The sequence below is a fragment of the Periophthalmus magnuspinnatus genome, chromosome 23 (genome assembly GCF_009829125.3).
Source record: "Periophthalmus magnuspinnatus isolate fPerMag1 chromosome 23, fPerMag1.2.pri, whole genome shotgun sequence".
NCBI lineage: Eukaryota > Metazoa > Chordata > Actinopteri > Gobiiformes > Gobiidae > Periophthalmus > Periophthalmus magnuspinnatus.
This window is the reverse complement of record NC_047148.1, coordinates 24,144,979-24,164,360: the sequence shown is the minus strand read 5'-3', so window position 1 is coordinate 24,164,360 and position 19,382 is coordinate 24,144,979. Positions and strand designations below refer to the sequence as shown.

General features: G+C 43.8%; 1 protein-coding gene across 1 annotated transcript; it reads right to left on the bottom strand.

The window, feature by feature from the left end:
* Positions 1-2,840: 2,840 nt before the first annotated feature.
* pnpla3 (patatin-like phospholipase domain containing 3) lies at positions 2,841-17,809 on the bottom strand. Its single transcript, XM_033990317.2, has 9 exons — positions 17,344-17,809; positions 14,826-15,058; positions 13,417-13,482; positions 9,160-9,369; positions 7,789-7,849; positions 6,726-6,902; positions 6,065-6,197; positions 5,808-5,909; positions 2,841-5,119 (listed from the first exon to the last, which is right to left on the bottom strand). Exons 1-9 carry the CDS (start codon positions 17,528-17,530, stop codon positions 4,900-4,902), a joined length of 1,389 nt encoding a protein of 462 aa, XP_033846208.1. The 5' UTR covers positions 17,531-17,809; the 3' UTR covers positions 2,841-4,899.
* Between the last annotated feature and the right edge of the window lie 1,573 nt (positions 17,810-19,382).

Here is a 19,382-nt window from a genome sequence, read left to right as displayed (position 1 = left end):
GATAATGTTGACAACACCATCCAAATCTTCAATCATTTGTGCAATGGCTCTCTGAAACACTTCCGGCGCCGATGAGATACCAAATGGCAGACGCAGAAATTGGTATCGTCCAATGGGGGAGTTGAAAGTACATAACTTTAAACTTTCCTCATCAAGTTCAATCTGCCAAAATCCTTGATTTGCGTCCAGCACTGAGAAATACTTGGCATTTGGCATGCGAGATACAACTTCTTCTACGGTGAGTAATGGGTAGTGCTCACGTTTAATAGCTTGATTTAAATCTTTGGGGTCCATGCAGATACGTATTTTCTTTGGCGTGACTACAGTGACCGTACTATTGCCCCGCTCTGTTGGCTCTGTCTGCCTTGCTATCACTCCCATTCTCTCCATGCGCTGTAGTTCCTGAACTACTCTCTCTCTCTTAGTGCAACTGGTATTTTTCTGGGGGCGTGCACCACAGGTGTGACGGTCTGGTCTAGCTGTATGTGGTGCTGACCAGGTAAACACCCCAGTCCATCAAACAGATCATTATAGTCTTTCAGAATGTTGTGCTCTTTTGTGACTTCATACATTCTTTTCACTAAGCCTAGCTTTAAGCAGGTAGACCCTCCCAGAATAGTTGAAACATCCTCTTTTGTGATTTCAAACTCAATCTTGTGTTTTTTTTTCCTTTAAACTCACATATCAGCGATTTCTTGCCCAATGCTGCCACCTTGTGACCAAAGAAGGGAACGAGTTTTGTCTTGCTTCTTTCGAGCTTGTCCCCGAGTCCCAGTGCATCCAGCGTCTTGAATCCGCACCGGTGTCCAACTTGAATGTCACAACTTTATTCATTATCTTGAATTTTTCTGTCCATATGGTTTGTGCACGACTTGTGTCAGTCGACTCCATTTCAGAAACATTTTTGTTATTCTCCATTTTGAGTGTTCCCAGGAACATTTCGGTTTCATTGTCACTTTGCTCAACAGCATGAACTTTCTTTCCATATTGTTTACGCTTGTCCTGCGCTCTACACATCTTTGCGAAATGATTTTTCTTAGGGCATACATTGCATGTCTGACCATACGCAGGGCAGGTTTCTCCATGTTTATATCCAGATCTATTACAGCATGTGTCTTTTTGTTCAACCTTTCTTGTTTTTTGTGTGTTAATCTCTTTTGTCTTGACTGTTCTCAGCTTGTTCACTTCTACTTCTTCATTTAGCGCTTTGACTTGGCTGGTTGTGATCTCACTTGCTCTGCATATATCCACAGCTTTATCCAATGTCAGATCTGCCTCTCACTTGGTCGTTTATTATGCCACATACTATTCTGTCACGCACCAGCGAATCGTGTAAATCTCCAAATTCACAGTCTTTAGCTTTATTCTTTAAATGAGTGACATATGTATCTATACTCTCACCTTGTTTTTGTGCTCTGGTGAAGAACATGTGTCGTATGTAAGGCAAGTTTTTTCGTGGCTCACAATATTCTTGAAACTTCTTTTTTAGAACGGCGATTTTGTCTTTTTCATCCTCTGCGAAGTGAAACGTGTTGCTTACTTTTATTGCCTCTTCTCCGGCAACGTGCAGAAAAGTCGCGCATTGCACTTTTTCTGATTTTTCGGCAATGCCACTAGCCGTGCAGAAAAGTTCGAAGAGCTGAATCCAGTTTCTCCAAATTTCCGCTAGGTTGCCATCAAACTCAGGTTCTGTGGTGGTTGAAACTGTGCCATCTTCTTTATCCGCGTTGACTTCTGACACCATGTTATGTTCAGGACTCAGGAGGCTTGACCAGTGATCATCTTGAGAACAGGTTTTTATTCTTGTGGTCCCCCGAGCATGTCACACATCCCGCTCACTATACACACGTGTCCTCCTGTCTACGGGTGCCTGTCTGTTCTAACTTCAATACATCACAGACCGTAGGCGCCTTTGTCGGTGCAGAACGTTTCACCGACACGGTGGGTTTTGTCGGGGAGAAAACTTGCGAACATAGTGCGTTCACAGGGGGCGTCAGGGACGCGTCAGGGGGGCGTCAGGGACGTCGACTGCACGCGCAAAGTCTATTTTTGCAGCGCATCTTCAAGCGTCAGTGCGGCGTGAATCTGGCGTTGACGCGTCTTGAGTGTCCAGGAGTCAGACGCGCGTCCAAGATTTGAAAAAGCTGAACTTTTGGGAGTTTGAGGCACAGCATCAACCAATCAGAGACTACGCTCCAGTGACAAAACGACGTCATTACCCGGAACATGTAGACAGACACAAACCAGCGGCAACTTAATTATACCTGGTGCACCAGCTAAAGGCCAGACACGCCTCCTTTTTATGTAATAAATACACTAAAGTCACTCTCTCTGCCTCATTCACCAAGACACAGGGAAAACAAAAGGCACGTGCGTCTAGAGCGTCCAACGCGTTCACACTGTTTGAATCCAACATTTATTTATGTAAATTTGGCTGAACTGTACAGGGGACGCGGCATGTCCCTTAGCCAATCAGGACGCAGAACACAATGCGCGTTCATCCACTGTAAAAAAATAAAATAAAAAATAAAATAAATAAATAAAAACGCATGCAAAATTGCACAAAAAAACAAAAAAAATCCACGAAACAGCAAGAGCACAAAAGGTGAACCGTGATAGAGCAGGAACCTCTACACATCAAAAGGCCTTGAATTAACTAATAATTAACTAATAATTAACTAATAACATGAGAATAAAAACCTTATAATGTCCACAGAGTCAACAGAGGCCTGTTTTTGCCCTGGTTTAGTCTTTATGGTTTGATGCGCCTTAAAACACACACTAGAGTACAATATAATGTGATAATAATGATTTGATAAAAATGAGAACAATAGATTTTTACATTTGTATTTAATTAAAACAGCCAAAATGAACCAAATTTCAGTAATTACAAATGGTCAATATTTACAAAAAAATCCACATCAAAAAGACCTGGGGGTCCTACGCACTCGGGGTCAGACTCACCCCAAAACATTTCAGAGCCACAATATCTCCCAAAACTTTTTGAAAGTTTTACCAGATTAAATGAATAAACATGATAAACAGATAAAGAGAAAATGGCACAAATCCGAAACAAACGATATAGAGGTTAAGTAGACAGAGCCTCCATGTTTGACATTAACGATGATTAAAGAGTTTGTGTCTGTTTTACTTCTATGTGTATTAAAGAGGAGGTAGAACATTTAGATCACCATGTTTCATTGTTTTCAAAATGCTATATTTGCCAAAAACAACATATTAACATGTGTTTGTGACACTTGTGGGCGGAGCCTTACACCAGGAGGATTTGAATAGGCCCTGGGAGAGATCACTAGATTACTCAAACATGCATGGAGAAAAGTGAACATTCCAGAAGACAAGGTGATCTGTGCTTCTTGGTTTCATAAAAATGACTTAATAATTAACACATAAAAGGCACTTAGTTCTTTACATAAAACACATGAGTGAAGTTTATGGATGAAACACTGAAGAAAATCCAGGAAGTATTTGTGATGTAAAACAGAATCCCTCTGTTTTACCCCGTCATATCCAGGTTCAGTGTAGTGCTTTGCCCCATGTCTCACAGCAAGAAGGTCCTCCTCTGCATTGTGCATGTTCTGCCTGTGTCAAGAAGCATAAAACATGCACAGTACTCCTCCACCTACAGGAACTACAGTCCTGGTCTAGTCCTGGTCTAGTCCTGGTCTAGTCCTGGTCTAGTCCTGGTCTAGTCCTGGTCTAGTCCTGGTCTAGTCCTGGTGTAGTCTTGGTCTAGTCCTGGTGTAGTCCTGGTGTAGTCCTGGTCTAGTCCTGGTCTAGTCCTGGTCTAGTCCTGGTCTAGTCCTGGTCTAGTCCTGGTCTAGTCCTGGTCTAGTCCTGGTCTAGTCCTGGTCTAGTCCTGGTCTAGTCCTGGTCTAGTCCTGGTGTAGTCCTGGTCTAGTCCCGGTCTAGTCCCGGTGTAGTCCCGGTCTAGTCCTGGTCTAGTCTTGGTCTAGTCCTGGTCTAGTCCTGGTCTAGTCCTGGTCTAGTCCTGGTGTAGTCCTGGTCTAGTCCCGGTCTAGTCCCGGTGTAGTCCCGGTCTAGTCCTGGTCTAGTCTTGGTGTAGTCCTGGTCTAGTCCCGGTCTAGTCCCGGTGTAGTCCCGGTCTAGTCCCGGTCTAGTCCCGGTCTAGTCCCGGTCTAGTCCTGGTCTAGTCCTGGTCTAGTCCTGGTCTAGTCCTGGTCCACTGCTCCTGACACTTTTAACCCAGACACACTGAAGGATGGGTCAAATGCAGAGGTACATTCTTCCAATAACTATTTTTGAAAAATATTGTGAAATAATTTAATCTTGAAATCCTAAACACATTTTTGTCTTTTCCTCAAAACATTTTAAATATACTTTTTTTAAATTTACACTTTTGAACTTCTGTGCCGTCGGAGTGAAAAGGTTAAAGACTCCTGTGAGTTTTGAGCCATTTTATGTTTTTACCTCCTGAAAAACAGACCTGGAGTTGTGTTTTGTTTCATTCACACATGTTTGACGAATTATTATTTGTCTGTTACATCTCCAAACCTCAAAACGCTCTGTTCCACCTTGTGATGTCATGAAGTGGTAGTTTTCAAGTTAACAGCTCATTTTACCTTTAGTTCAATAGATATTAGCATTTCTAGTTCTGAAATGATCCAAACGATTCTAGTGAAGGTGGAGTTTAAAAACACAGTGGAGCACTTCCTGTATTACCACATGATGACATCACAAGGTGGAACAGAGTGTTTGAGAGAAGAACTCAGCCTAAATGTGCAGCTTTGTGTGGTTAGGGTTATATTATAACACAGATCAGAAAACATGGCTCCTTTAAAAACATGTTCCTTTTTTGTGCAGTGCTCTCATTTGCTTTGACATATGGGAGTTTTTTTAAAGTGCTTTTTGTCCCTTCCATCACTCCGTAGCTGAGCCGGCCTCATCGTCCGGCGAACCCACGAAGAAGCAGACCTGCTGGGGAGAGGAGATGTGGGTGGAGGAGGGAGAGGTGGGGGTTTGGGGGATCTCCCAGTAGTTTCCATGAAGATCTAAAGAGGAGAGCGCATCCAAATCCAGGGGGCGCTCTTTCTCTGAGGTGAGAGGGGGGACGCTGAGACACTTCCTCAGGCCAGAGTCACTGCAGAGACAAAGACAGTTTAATAAAGAGGGAGCATTTTACTTTGATGAGGAACAACATTATAACAAGTCGACAAAAAAAAAAACAACTCTCTTTAAAACTGCACTATGTAACTTTTCTAGTTTAGGGACCCCCGCCAAATCAGGGGCTTGTCTTTATTAAGGATACGATATTTTGTTTAGAATTGTTAATTGCTATGGTGATGGTTCTATCTTTTCTTTTTCTCATTCTGAAACCCAAGGATAGGAGTACGGGAGGGCATCTGACACAGATATAGGAGTACGGGAGGGCATCTGACACACAGATATAGGTGTACGGGAGGGCATCTGACACACAGATATAGGAGTACGGGAGGGCATCTGACACACAGATATAGGAGTACGGGAGGGCATCTGACACACAGATATAGGAGTACGGGAGGGCATCTGACACACAGATATAGGAGTACGGGAGGGCATCTGACACACAGATATAGGTGTACGGGAGGGCATCTGACACACAGATATAGGAGTACGGGAGGGCATCTGACACAGATATAGGAGTACGGGAGGGCATCTGACACAGATATAGGAGTACGGGAGGGCATCTGACACAGATATAGGAGTACGGGAGGGCATCTGACACAGATATAGGAGTACGGGAGGGCATCTGACACAGATATAGGAGTACGGGAGGGCATCTGACACACCTGCTCGGGGCGGGGGCTCTCCGGGCCTGTCTGTACACATTTCCTGCCATTCCAAAGATCCATCGCACATCAGCGGGAACATCTGGGATCCACTCCACAAACCTGCAGCACAAATGTCCAAACATCTGAAATGTGATTTTTGAAGTAGTTTCTTCATATTTCAGTCTTTTTGTTTGTGTTTAAAATGTGAACTTTTTATTAAACCTTTGATTAAAGCATAAATTGGAGGCCCTAGTTCACGTATTGTCCGTGTTTACCTCTGAGCTGCGGAGTAGGCCGACTGCACCGGGAGCGTGTAGGGGAGTAACATGTACGAGGCCACACGCATCGGTAACATGCCTGTAACCGTGGAGACCAGACCGGCTCTGTCCTGGCACGCCTCGCAGAACACTGAACACAGAAAAGAGAGAGATAAAGAAACCGCCATTTTGATTTAACTGAAACTTGACTCTGTGTCCCCAGATACAAATAAAACCTGAACACATCAAATACGACTTTTACTTTAACCCAAAATATTATAATGTAGTTTTGTCTTAACCCTGTTTTATGAAGGGGCAGGTCTCTGTAGGACATGTCTTATGGAGGGACAGGTCTCTGTAGGACATGTCTTATGGAGGTGCAGGTCTCTGTAGGACATGTCTTATGGAGGGACAGGTCTCTGTAGGACATGTCTTATGGAGGTGCAGGTCTCTGTAGGACATGTCTTATGGAGGTGCAGGTCTCTGTAGGACATGTGTAGAGGTGTGTAGCTAAATTGAATGTATTTATGTCCCATCTTCCTATATCCCTGTGTGTCAGATGCCCTCCCATCTTCCTATATCCCTGTGTGTCAGATGCCCTCCCATCTTCCTATATCCCTGTGTGTCAGATGCCTTTCCATTCTCCTACAGGCCTGTGTGTCAGATGCCCTCCCGTCACCTTTCTTGATGTTGCTGGGTAGGTTCAGTTTCTCGTCCAACCACCAGTGCTGCTTCCTCAGGAGCCTGAGTCGCCGCAGCACCCACTCTCGGGTGCTCTCCGTCTGGGCACAGCAGCAGCCCGGAGGGGGGTCCACCATGGAGGGGCCAGAGGAGGGATGAGTGGTCATCAACAAGTCTGACAAAAAGAAGAAATGATGTGAAGAAGAGCAGAGCCAGAGGAGCAGAGCCAGAGGAGAAGAGCCAGAGGAGCAGAGCCAGAGGAGCAGAGCCAGAGGAGAAGAGCCAGAGGAGAAGAGCTAGAGGAGAAGAGCCAGAGGAGAAGAGCTAGAGGAGCAGAGCCAGAGGAGCAGAGCCAGAGGAGCAGAGCCAGAGGAGAAGAGCCAGAGGAGAAGAGCCAGAGAGAGCCAGAGGAGAAGAGCCAGAGAGAGCCAGAGGAGCAGAGCCAGAGGAGCAGAGCTAGAGGAGCAGAGCCAGAGGAGCAGAGCCAGAGGAGCAGAGCCAGAGGAGAAGAGCCAGAGGAGCAGAGCCAGAGGAGCAGAGCCAGAGGAGAAGAGCCAGAGGAGAAGAGCCAGAGGAGAAGAGCCAGAGGAGAAGAGCTAGAGGAGCAGAGCCAGAGGAGCAGAGCCAGAGGAGCAGAGCCAGAGGAGAAGAGCCAGAGGAGAAGAGCCAGAGAGAGCCAGAGGAGAAGAGCCAGAGAGAGCCAGAGGAGCAGAGCCAGAGGAGCAGAGCTAGAGGAGCAGAGCTAGAGGAGAAGAGCCAGAGGAGCAGAGCCAGAGGAGCAGAGCCAGAGGAGAAGAGCCAGAGGAGAAGAGCCAGAGGAGAAGAGCCAGAGGAGAAGAGCTAGAGGAGCAGAGCCAGAGGAGCAGAGCCAGAGGAGCAGAGCCAGAGGAGAAGAGCCAGAGGAGCAGAGCCAGAGGAGAAGAGCCAGAGGAGAAGAGCCAGAGGAGAAGAGCCAGAGGAGAAGAGCCAGAGGAGCAGAGCTAGAGGAGCAGAGTCAGAGGAGCAGAGTCAGAGCGACAGGGTCAGAAGAGAAGAGTCAGAGGAGCAGATGAGTCACTCACTGTTATCCTCCAGGAAGCGTAGAGCATCTTTATATCCACTCTGGCACATCTCAGCCATTATCTGTGACATAAATAAAACACATTTAGATTAAAGTCCTGTACTAAACCCCAGGGTTAACCCTAAACCGACTGTACTTGGCCTAAACAGGTTTTACACAACCTAAAATTCAAGGTGCTGTATGTATACTGCCTCCTACATTTTTAAAAAGGTACTACACTCATATCTGACCCTGTGTCCAGAGTCTTGACCTGCAGAGACACATACAGGTGGGTCTCATTCTCAGTTTATGGACAGGCTTCATGTTCAGAACCTCCAGATTCACTCCCTGAGCTGCAGAGGCTGCAGTAGCGCTGAGTCCTGATTGGCTGAGCTGCAGAGGCATTTTAGCTTTAAAACATCTAGATTTCAGCTTTGGAACTGGCAACTCAAATGAGAGTCATGTTTTGGTTCATTCTGAACCAAAACACCAAAATCATACCATAAAGAATAAAATTAAGAATAATTCATTCAACATTACAATAGTTCCATAGTTCTAAAAGTTCTGTTTGATTTGAACATGTTTACATCACATCTGGGGTCACACTCATGTTGGAATTTGTATGGAATTTAAAATCAAAATCTGACATACTTCCCTTTAACTAATTATTTCACACAATTATGATGAAAACACTGCATGTGTCCAGCAGGTGGCGCTCTCCTTTTTCACTATCGAGCAACACCTTTGAGACTCTTACTCAGACTTAAGTAATGTTACGTAAATCACACGTGAGGTAAGCGCTGGAGGCTAAAGTCCCCCATAACAACAATATAATCCATCACTAAGCTAACACGACAGGGGTCAAAGTGCACATGCTAATGCTAAAGCTAATATCAAACAAAAAGAAGTAAGAGAAAGTCATTAATGCAGGTCCATATTTAGATCCTGTTAACTTTAGTCCTGGTTTAGACCTGGTTTAGACCTGGTTTACTTCAGGTTTAGTCCTATTTTAGTCCAGGGTTAGTCTTGGTTTAGTCCTGGTTTAGTCCTGGTTTAGTCTTGGTTTAGGTTTCACTGATCCGGATTTGCCGTGACTTAAGTTTCAAAGTGAATGCTCCTGTCGTATTTTTACAGTTCTCGACCTTTGACCTTCAACATCACATTTACTATGGAGCAACACCTCGTCTGATTGGTCAGAGTTCAGCTGCATTCTGCTCATAACTATGTGACAGATCCATGTGTTTTCTCATGTACACAGAATACCATTGTGCCATTATAGTAGTAGTAGTTGCAGTAGTTGCAGTAGCAGTTGTGGCAGTTGCAGTAGTAGTAGTAGTAGTAGTAGTAGTAGTAGTAGTCGTAGTAGTCGTAGTAGTCGTAGTAGTCGTAGTACCTTTGGCTCTGGGGGGAACAGGGCCTTGCTCAGTCTGTACATATTCCCCAGGTTCATCTTGATGCTGGTGTTGGTGAAGCGCAGTTCGTGGAAGCTGGAGGACCCGTCTCGGGGGCAGATGTCGCTCTCTCCACAGAACGGGGAGATGGTGATGGTGTTCTTCAGCTCAGACTGGGGCAGATTATCACTGATGCCCCCATCCACGTACCTCTGCAGACAGGGGGCAGACGGGGGACAGACGGGGGACAGACGGGGGACAGACGGGGGCAGACAGGGGGGGCAGACAGGGGCAGACAGGGGGAACAGACAGGGGCAGGAGAAAGAGTGAGGCCCGGGGTACAAAATCTCTACAGGTGTCAAACTAAACTAAACATGTAGAAATTCTGACCGGCCCCGTCTATACCATGAAGTCAGTTTACACGTGTAGAACGTCCAGTTTAAATGTGTAGAAAGTGTGACCGGCCCCGTCTAAACCCTGAAACTGTGGAGCAGATAATGTTTCTGTTTAAGCTGATCTGTAAAAGTACTTTGTCCTGTGGGTGTAGTACAGAGGAAGTACTTTGTCCTGTGGGTGTAGTACAGAGGAAGTACTTTGTCCTGTGGGTGTAGTACAGTAAACTTTATACTATAGTACTATTGATTACAACATGCATTGTCATCCCTCTCACATGAAGTACTTCTGATATTTATACTTCAGATTTAAAAGTACATATTTAGTACTGCTTTGGCTCTGGTTTAGACCTGGTTTAGACCTGGTTTAGACCTGGTTTAGACCTGGTTTAGACCTGGTTTAGACCTGGTTTAAGTCCTGGTTTAGACCTGGTTTAGTCTCAGTGACATTTCCACTGACCTAAAACATTTGACCCTCTTCTGTTTGGCTCCAGGATTATACAAGAGATTAATCCAAATTTTTATTTTAGCCAATTTACTCCTTACTACTACTACTACTTACTAGTAGTAGTAGTAGTAGTAGTAGTAGTAGTAGTAGTAGTAGTAGTATAAATATGTTTAAGTTCTGTTGATATATTAGGTCAAACTGCAATGTATTTGAAGACCCATGACCCCTGACCCCTCGGGATTATCTCAACAGACGAGTGGTTTAAATATTTGGGTTAGATTCCTTATTTTAGGTCAAATGTTATGAAACGGATGATGTAATGGACCACAGTCCCTCGGTGTTGCCCAGATCTGAGCCTGGATCAGATCTGAGCCTGGATCAGATCTGAGCCTGGATCAGATCTGAGCCTGGATCAGATCTGAGCCTGGATCAAATGCAGCAGGTTTTTAGAAGATACAAGGACACGGACTGTAAGAAGAAGAGAGTGTGACGTCACAGAGATATGATGTCACAGGTGTGATGTCACAGGTGTGATGTCACAGGTGTGATGTCACAGGTGTGATGTCACAGGTGTGATGTCACAGGTGTGATGTCACAGGTGTAATCTGGATCAGATCTACATTTGAAATTCAAAATGAGTCTGACAGCAGCAGTTACAGAGAGACAGGCCACAGTTTTATAATGTAAAGTGAATTGGAGCCAAAGCCAATGGAGCTGTAAGTGCTCACTTTTTCTTTGGAACATGTTAGCTATTTTCATTTATTTTTATTTATACAGCCTATGCTAGCACGTTAGCTATGTTCATTTATATATACAGTCTATGCTAGCAGATTAGCTAGGTCGAGTTATATAAACAGTCTGTGATGGAGAGGTACTTTCACATTTGTTTTTGAAGGCGTGTCCTCTGAGACTGTTCTGATCTGGCAGTCAAAGTCCACAAACATCTTTGTCACATGAGAAACTCAGAGATAACCTCTGCTACAGCCAGAACCAGAGGTAAAGACACATTGTGTCACTTTTCCAGAGGAAGGACCTACTCACCTCCATGGAGATGTTACCTTTAAATAGATAAATATTCAGTGAAATGTATTATTAATCCACTGTAATGGACAGTTGATGATATCCATGAGAGTGTGTATCTGTGTGTGTATCTGTGTGTGTATCTGTGTGTGTATCTGTGTGTGTATCTGTGTGTGTATCTGTGTGTGTATCTGTGTGTGTATCTGTGTGTGTATCTGTGTGTGTATCTGTGTGTCCCTCAGTCGTCCAGGTCTGGTCCACAGTAAAAGAAAAGTATAAAATCTGTCACTGGACAAAGACTTTTAGAGGGAAGACCTTTGGCTGCTCGTCCAAGACGCTTCTTCAGTTCTGGTCAGATTACTGCTGGACACTGCTTTATATCTGTCTGAAGGGAATCTGAGAATGTGTACTGTTGCCATGGCAATTATTAAACTATATGATATCTTCTGAACAATGGAAACCTGACACTCATGACTGGACCTTTTTAGCTTTCTCCCATGTTCTAACAGCTTTTAACACTGTTCCCCATCAAAATGTCTGAAAAGGTTTTAGATGTCCTCCATGCATGTTTGAGTAATTTAGCAGTCTGCCTATTCAAACTCTCCTTACACTTAGCAGTAGGAACCTGTACGAGGCTCCGCCCACAAGCCTACATCACCCATGAGATGACAGTTCTCCATAAATAAACAAAAACATGATAAAAAACTGTAAACTATGACGTGACAAACCTGATGTGATGTGCAGTAGTTTCATTAGTGCGATGCAGCTGAGTGTGTTGTGATAGTGCTCTGAAGGGGGAGGGACTTAGCACAGAGAGCAAAGGGAGGGGAAAGGAAGGGGGTGAATATAGTATTTTCAACACAATGAAAGGAAATATGGTGATCTAAATGTTATGTGTTACAGCTAATACCCCATGGAAATAAAATACCCCATCTTTAATACCCCATAGGTGTAAGTACCCCCTCTTTAATACCCCATAGGAGTAAGTACCCCATCTTTAATACCTCATAGGAGTAAGTACCCCCTCTTTAATACCTCATAGGAGTAAGTACCCCCTCTTTAATACCTCATAGGAGTAAGTACCCCCTCTTTAATACCTCATAGGAGTAAGTACCCCCTCTTTAATACCTCATAGGAGTAAGTACCCCCTCTTTAATACCCCATAGGAGTAAGTACCCCCTCTTTAATACCTCATAGGAGTAAGTACCCCCTCTTTAATACCTCATAGGAGTAAGTACCCCCTCTTTAATACCTCATAGGAGTAAGTACCCCCTCTTTAATACCTCATAGGAGTAAGTACCCCCTCTTTAATACCTCATAGGAGTAAGTACCCCCTCTTTAATACCCCATAGGAGTAAGTATCCCCTCTTTAATACCCCATAGGAGTAAGTACCCCCTCTTTAATACCCCATAGGAGTAAGTACCCCATCTTTAATACCCCATAGGAGTAAGTACCCCCTCTTTAATACCTCATAGGAGTAAATACCCCCTCTTTAATACCCCATAGAAGTAAATACCTCCTCTTTAATACCCCATAGAAGTAAATACCCCCTCTTTCATACCCCATAGGCGTAAATACCCTCTCTTTAATACCCCATAGAAGTAAATACCTCCTCTTTAATACCCCATAGAAGTAAATACCCCCTCTTTAAGACCCCATAGGAGTAAATACCCTCTCTTTAATACCCCATAGAAGTAAATACCCCCTCTTTAATACCCCATAGAAGTAAATACCCCCTCTTTAATACCCCATAGAAGTAAATACCCCCTCTTTAATACCTCATAGGAGTAAATACCCCCTCTTTAATACCCCATAGGCGTAAATAACTCCTCTTTAATACCCCATTGATGTAAATACCCCCTCTTTAATACCCCATAGAAGTAAATACCCCCTCTTTAAGACCCCATAGGAGTAAATACCCTCTCTTTAATACCCCATAGAAGTAAATACCCCCTCTTTAATACCCCATAGAAGTAAATACCCCCTCTTTAATACCCCATAGAAGTAAATACCCCCTCTTTAATACCCCATAGAAGTAAATACCCCCTCTTTAATACCCCATAGAAGTAAATACCCCCTCTTTAATACCTCATAGAAGTAAATACCCCCTCTTTAATACCTCATAGGAGTAAATACCCCCTCTTTAATACCTCATAGGAGTAAATACCCCCTCTTTAATACCTCATAGAAGTAAATACCCCCTCTTTAATACCCCATAGGAGTAAGTACCCCCTCTTTAATACCCCATAGGAGTAAGTACCCCCTCTTTAATACCCCATAGGAGTAAGTACCCCCTCTTTAATACCCCATAGGAGTAAGTACCCCCTCTTTATGCCTGTCCAAAACACAAACACTGCCTTCGTCATTAGTTAAAGTAGTTTTTACAGTAGAGACGTACCACTCCTCTGAACGAGGGGGGGATCAGGCCGCAGTAGATGGGGATGAAGCAGCTGCAGACCAGCGCCTATGGACACATCAGTTTAGATTAAAACAGTGTTAATATTGTATCACGTGTTTGTGCAATTTACTGCGAAATGTCCCACTGCGAAACTTTAGCCTAAACATAGATGGATGATTTGGATGTTTTTATCACATGGAAAAATACAGAAAATGCATTCTTACTCTAAGCGGGCTTGCATCTCCACAGACCTTACTCTTACTTGGCCTCCTTCTTGTGATGTTCTGAAGTATGTTTTTTACTTTCTGTTTCTATGGAATCACCTCCAGAAAGATGCGCAGTGTCGCTTTAAATATTTTTGCATATATATTACACATTTATATTGTGATGTAAATATGTTAGCACCACACAGAAGTGTAACACCTCCCCATTAAAAACTTTACCTGTAGGTGGTGCTGTGTTACCTGTATGAGCTGTAGGTGGTGCTGTGTTACCTGTAGGTGGTGCTGTGTTACCTGTATGAGCTGTAGGTGGTGCTGTGTTACCTGTAGGTGGTGCTGTGTTACCTGTAGGTGGTGCTGTGTTACCTGTAGGTGGTGATGTGTTACCTGTAGGTGGTGCTGTGTTACCTGTAGGTGGTGCTGTGTTACCTATAGGTGGTGCTGTGTTACCTGTATGAGCTGTAGGTGGTGCTGTGTTACCTGTAGGTGGTGCTGTGTTACCTGTATGAGCTGTAGGTGGTGCTGTGTTACCTGTAGGTGGTGCTGTGTTACCTGTAGGTGGTACTGTGTTACCTATAGGTGGTGCTGTGTTACCTGTAGGTGGTGCTGTGTTACCTATAGGTGGTGCTGTGTTACCTGTAGGTGGTGCTGTGTTACCTATAGGTGGTGCTGTGTTACCTATAGGTGGTGCTGTGTTACCTGTAGGTGGTGCTGTGTTACCTATAGGTGGTGCTGTGTTACCTGTAGGTGATGCTGTGTTACCTGTATGAGCTGTAGGTGGTGCTGTGTTACCTATAGGTGGTGCTGTGTTACCTATAGGTGGTGCTGTGTTACCTGTAGGTGGTGCTGTGTTACCTGTAGGTGGTGCTGTGTTACCTGTAGGTGATGCTGTGTTACCTGTATGAGCTGTAGGTGGTGCTGTGTTACCTATAGGTGGTGCTGTGTTACCTATAGGTGGTGCTGTGTTACCTGTAGGTGGTGCTGTGTTACCTGTAGGTGGTGCTGTGTTACCTGTAGGTGATGCTGTGTTACCTGTATGAGCTGTAGGTGGTGCTGTGTTACCTATAGGTGGTGCTGTGTTACCTGTAGGTGGTGCTGTGTTACCTGTAGGTGGTGCTGTGTTACCTGTAGGTGGCGCTGTGTTACCTGTAGGTGGTGCTGTGTTACCTGTAGGTGGCGCTGTGTTACCTGTATAAGCTCTTCTTTGGAGCTGAACTGTGACACGAGCACGTTCTTCCCGTCGGACACTTGGGTCAGGGAAACACAGAGTCGCCCCGAGGCCCGGAGGTGAGCGTCCGAGGGGAGGTCGCGGTTGAGTCCAGAGCGAAGCACTTTTACCAGGTTAAACGACGGGTGGAGGGGGCCCAGGTTCCTCCGACGAGCCTCTTTAGCCACATCGATCACATCCTCACAGCATTTGGCTGCAGAATAAAAATATGGATCAGCGTAAATGTTTAACTGTGGATGAATCAGACCTGAGACGGTGCTAAAATAGCTAAAGGGGCTAACGTGCTCACAGCACACAGACTGAGTGTGTTTATTTTTATATATATAAACACAGACGAACTGTGTCAGACTGTTATGGAGAGGCTCATGAACTCTCTTCTATCTTTATCTTTGTGACTAAACAAACGCTTCATTCATGTTTTATCTGTGACCTTTGTAGAACAGTGACCTTCACTGTGCAGCCTCAGATCTGTGTAGAACAGAACAGGGCAACAGGTCAGAGTCTCACGATACAAACATTTCAAACTAGATTTTGACTGGATTTCGATACTAAAGAACAGACTCGATATTGGTCCAGATACCACGATAATAAAAACACTCTTTCTTTAGCCAATATAATGTGATTCTCCACATTAAATGTTGTACTTTGTGTTTTATTCCCATGTGTCTTATATCTGTGTGATCCCTCAGTGTGTAGTAGGTTCATAGTGGACAATGGTCCTGTTTGGTCCTGGTTTAGTCCTGGTTTAGTCCTGGTTTGGTCCTGGTTTGGTCCTGGTTTAGTCCTGGTTTAGTCCTGGTTTAGTCCTGGTTTAGTCCTGGTTTAGTCCTGATATAGTCCTGTTTGGTCCTGGTTTAGTCCTGGTTTAGTCCTGGTTTAGTCCTGGTTTGGTCCTGGTTTAGTCCTGGTTTAGTCCTGGTTTAGTCCTGGTTTAGTCCTGGTTTAGTCCTGGTTTAGTCCAGCATGTTCATAGTGGTACATGAGTGTATTCTAGTCTATGGGTTTTATACTTGTGAATCATTATTATTCTAAACAAACTCAATAAAAGTTAATTTATGTCAGTGGGACTTTTAACAAATGCACTGTTAGCATGCTAGTTGTTGTTAGCTTTACCATCATGGCAAAACTCTGCTCTGTGCAAAGTGCTTTTAAACTCATCAACAATCATATACAGACACAACAACCATATACAGACACAACAACCACACAACAAACATATACAGACACAACAACCACACAACAACCATATACAGACACAACAACCACACAACAAACATATACAGACACAACAACCACACAACAACCATATACAGACACAACAACCACACAACAATCATATACAGACACAACAACCACACAACAAACATATACAGACACAACAACCATATACAGAGTAATACCGAAATCACTCACATTTTAATCCAGATTCAGGACTGTCTGAAGGTCAGATCAGTCTGAGTGTTTCTAAAACAGTCCATCTCCAAAGCTCAAAATGTTCTGTTCCACCTTGTGATGTCATGAAGTGGTAGTTTTCAAGTTAACAGCTCCTTTTACCTTTAGTTCAGTAGAGATTGACTGAAATGATTCAAATTCTTCTAGTGAAGGTGTTTGGAGTTTAAAAACACAGTGGAGCACTTCCTGTATTACCAGATGACATCACAAGGTGGAACAGAGTGTTTTCAGTTTGAGAGAAACAGCATTATACCACTGGCCAGAAAATAGTGTAATGTTGGCCATTTAAAAGTTTGAAAATGTGTTTATTGAGCGACTGAAATGTTTAAAATGTGAGGAAAACCTGAGTCTAAACCAAAATGAGGAAGTTTAAAATAAAATTAAAAACAGTTGATATAAGCTGCTGCTGTGCTCCAGAGTTTTTATGTAATTAGCCCCAGGTTTAAGGGGTTTTTTTGGATTAACTTTTGTGTTTTTAAACCTTTGACTCTATAGTTGTTATTACTATTTGCTGACACGCGTTTGCTGCTTTGACATAGAATTTATCTGATCTAATACATTATAATAACACTGTACAAATATAATAACACTGTTTTATACAGTATAATAACACTGTACAAATATAATAACACTGTTTTATACAGTATAATAACACTGTACAAATATAATAACACTGTTTTATACAGTATAATAACACTGTACAAATATAATAACACTGTACAAATATAATAACACTGTTTTATACAGTATAATAACACTGTACAAATATAATAACACTGTTTTATACAGTATAATAACACTGTACAAATATAATAACACTGTTTATACAGTATAACACTGTACAAATATAATAACACTGTTTTATACAGTATAATAACACTGTACAAATATAATAACACTGTACAAATATAATAACACTGTTTTATACAGTATAATAACACTGTACAAATATAATAACACTGTTTTATACAGTATAATAACTGTCTAGCAGAAGCGCAGACCGGAGCTTGCAGCGGTGCGTCTTACCGATACACGCCTCACTCGCGAGCACAGAGGCGGTCAGAGCTCCGGCCGAGGCTCCGTAGATCCTGGAGGCTCCGTGGACCAGATACGGCGCCTTCTCCAGGAAACAACTCGCCACTCCGATGTGATAGATGCCCAGGAACCCGCACCCGGCAAAGGACAGGTTCCAGCCGGCGTTAAGGTCGAACATGGTCGGACTCTGGTCCAGTCCGCCCTGGTCCAGTGCGCCCTGGTCCAGTCTGCCCTGGTCCAGTGCGCCCTGGTCCAGTCTGCCCTGGTCCAGTGCGCCCTGGTCCAGTCTGCCCTGGTCCAGTGCGCCCTGGTCCAGTCTGCCCTGGTCCAGTGCGCCCTGGTCCAGTCTGCCCTGGTCCAGTGCGCCCTGGTCCAGTCCGCGGGGAACCGGAGAAGGTGCGGGCGGAGGAGAAAGGAGGAGGAGGAGGAGGTGAGCGCGGCCGGGAGCAGTGAGCTGAGGCCGGGGGAGAGTGAGAGGAGCACGGCGGGACAAAGTGGGTCTGTGGAGCTTTAACAGAGACAGAGAGAGAGGAGGAGGAGCAGGAGCAGAAGGAGGAGCAGGAGGGGGAGCCAAACACGAGGCCTTCACGGACTGAAGGACACCACGAGCCTCTGCATCTGTTTAAACTTATACTCATTAAAGATGCTCATTGTCTCATTAAAGATGCTCATTGTCTCATTAAAGATGCTCATTGTCTCATTAAAGATGCTCATTGTCTCATTAAAGATGCTCATTGTCTCATTAAAGATGCTCTTTGTCTCATTAAAGATGCTCATTGTCTCATTAAAGATGCTCTTTGTCTCATTAAAGATGCTCTTTGTCTCATTAAAGATGCTCTTTGTCTCATTAAAGATGCTCATTGTGTCAATTGTTTTACAGATTTGTTTTAATCATGGACCGTATAAAGAATACAGTATGTTTGTTTTTCCTTATTATGAAAAAGAATATGTCAGGATGATGACATGTATTACATGATGATATATGTAACATAAAGCCAACCTTTTTTGCAAAAAAAAAGACAAAAATAAAAGCATGTTTTTTCATTATAGATGTTGTGCCCTTACTATGAGTGGACTTGCATCTGCACAAACCTGACTCGTATTTGGCCTGGAAGAGGGCCTCCTCCTGCTTGTTTCCATGGAAATATTGTTCCTTTGGCTGTAATGTTCCACAGTGTGGCTTTAAACATATCTATAAAAATCCTACTTGTATTTGACTCTTTTGACTGTTTTGTCTTTAAATTTGTCTCCAAACTGAACTTTGTACTAAAACAAAACTCCTCAAATTTCTTCTCATTGTCCAGGGGCAGCTCCGTGTGATTTCCCACTGTCAGTGAAGGCGACAGAAGTTTCTCTGGCTATAATTGGTCACAGTTTATGTGTGGCAAATACTTTTTAACTTTTGGACCAATGAGAAGGCTCCTGGGCGTGTCCAGCCCCTCCCCTCACACAAATGTAAACACAGTGACTTTAGCCCTAGTTCCTCAGAACATAGTGTCCTCTTTGTGAAATACATAGGTACATATGAAGGATGAAGTCTAACATTAAACGAGCTGTATATATATCGCCTCCTACAGTTTAACAAAGATACTGCACTCACACCTGACCCTGTGTCCTGAGCCTTGACTTGTGTCCAGTGCCTTGACCTGCAGATAGAGACACATACAGATGTGTCTCATTCTCAGTTTATGGACAGGCCTCATGTTGAGCTGAGCTGCAGAGGCTGCAGTAGCACTGAGTCCTGATTGGCTGCAGGTGCTGGGGTTTAGGGACCAATCAGATCGGAGAGAGGCATTTTAGGTTTAAAACAACTGGATTTCAGCTTTGAACCTGGCAACACAAATGAGAGAGTCATGTGAGGCTCATTCTGCGTTCTGATTGGACAATCGTCTTGAACCAAAACACCAGATTATTACATAAACACCTTGTTCATCATGTCCAGCGTTTATCCACATACTCAAAGGTTGGTGGTTTGAATCCCACTACCACTAAACTATCACTGTGTCCTTTGACAAGACACTTCACCTTAG

Coding starts and splice junctions, on each gene's coding strand:
- pnpla3 (XM_033990317.2), bottom strand. CDS start 17,530: ATGTTCGACCTTAACGCCGGCTGGAACCTGTCCTTTGCCGGGTGCGGG. Junction 6,903..7,788: donor ACGCTTCCTGGAGGATAACA/GTGAGTGACTCA, acceptor TCTTTTTGTCAG/ACTTGTTGATGACCACTCAT. Junction 6,198..6,725: donor ACCCAGCAACATCAAGAAAG/GTGACGGGAGGG, acceptor TTCTGTGTTCAG/TGTTCTGCGAGGCGTGCCAG.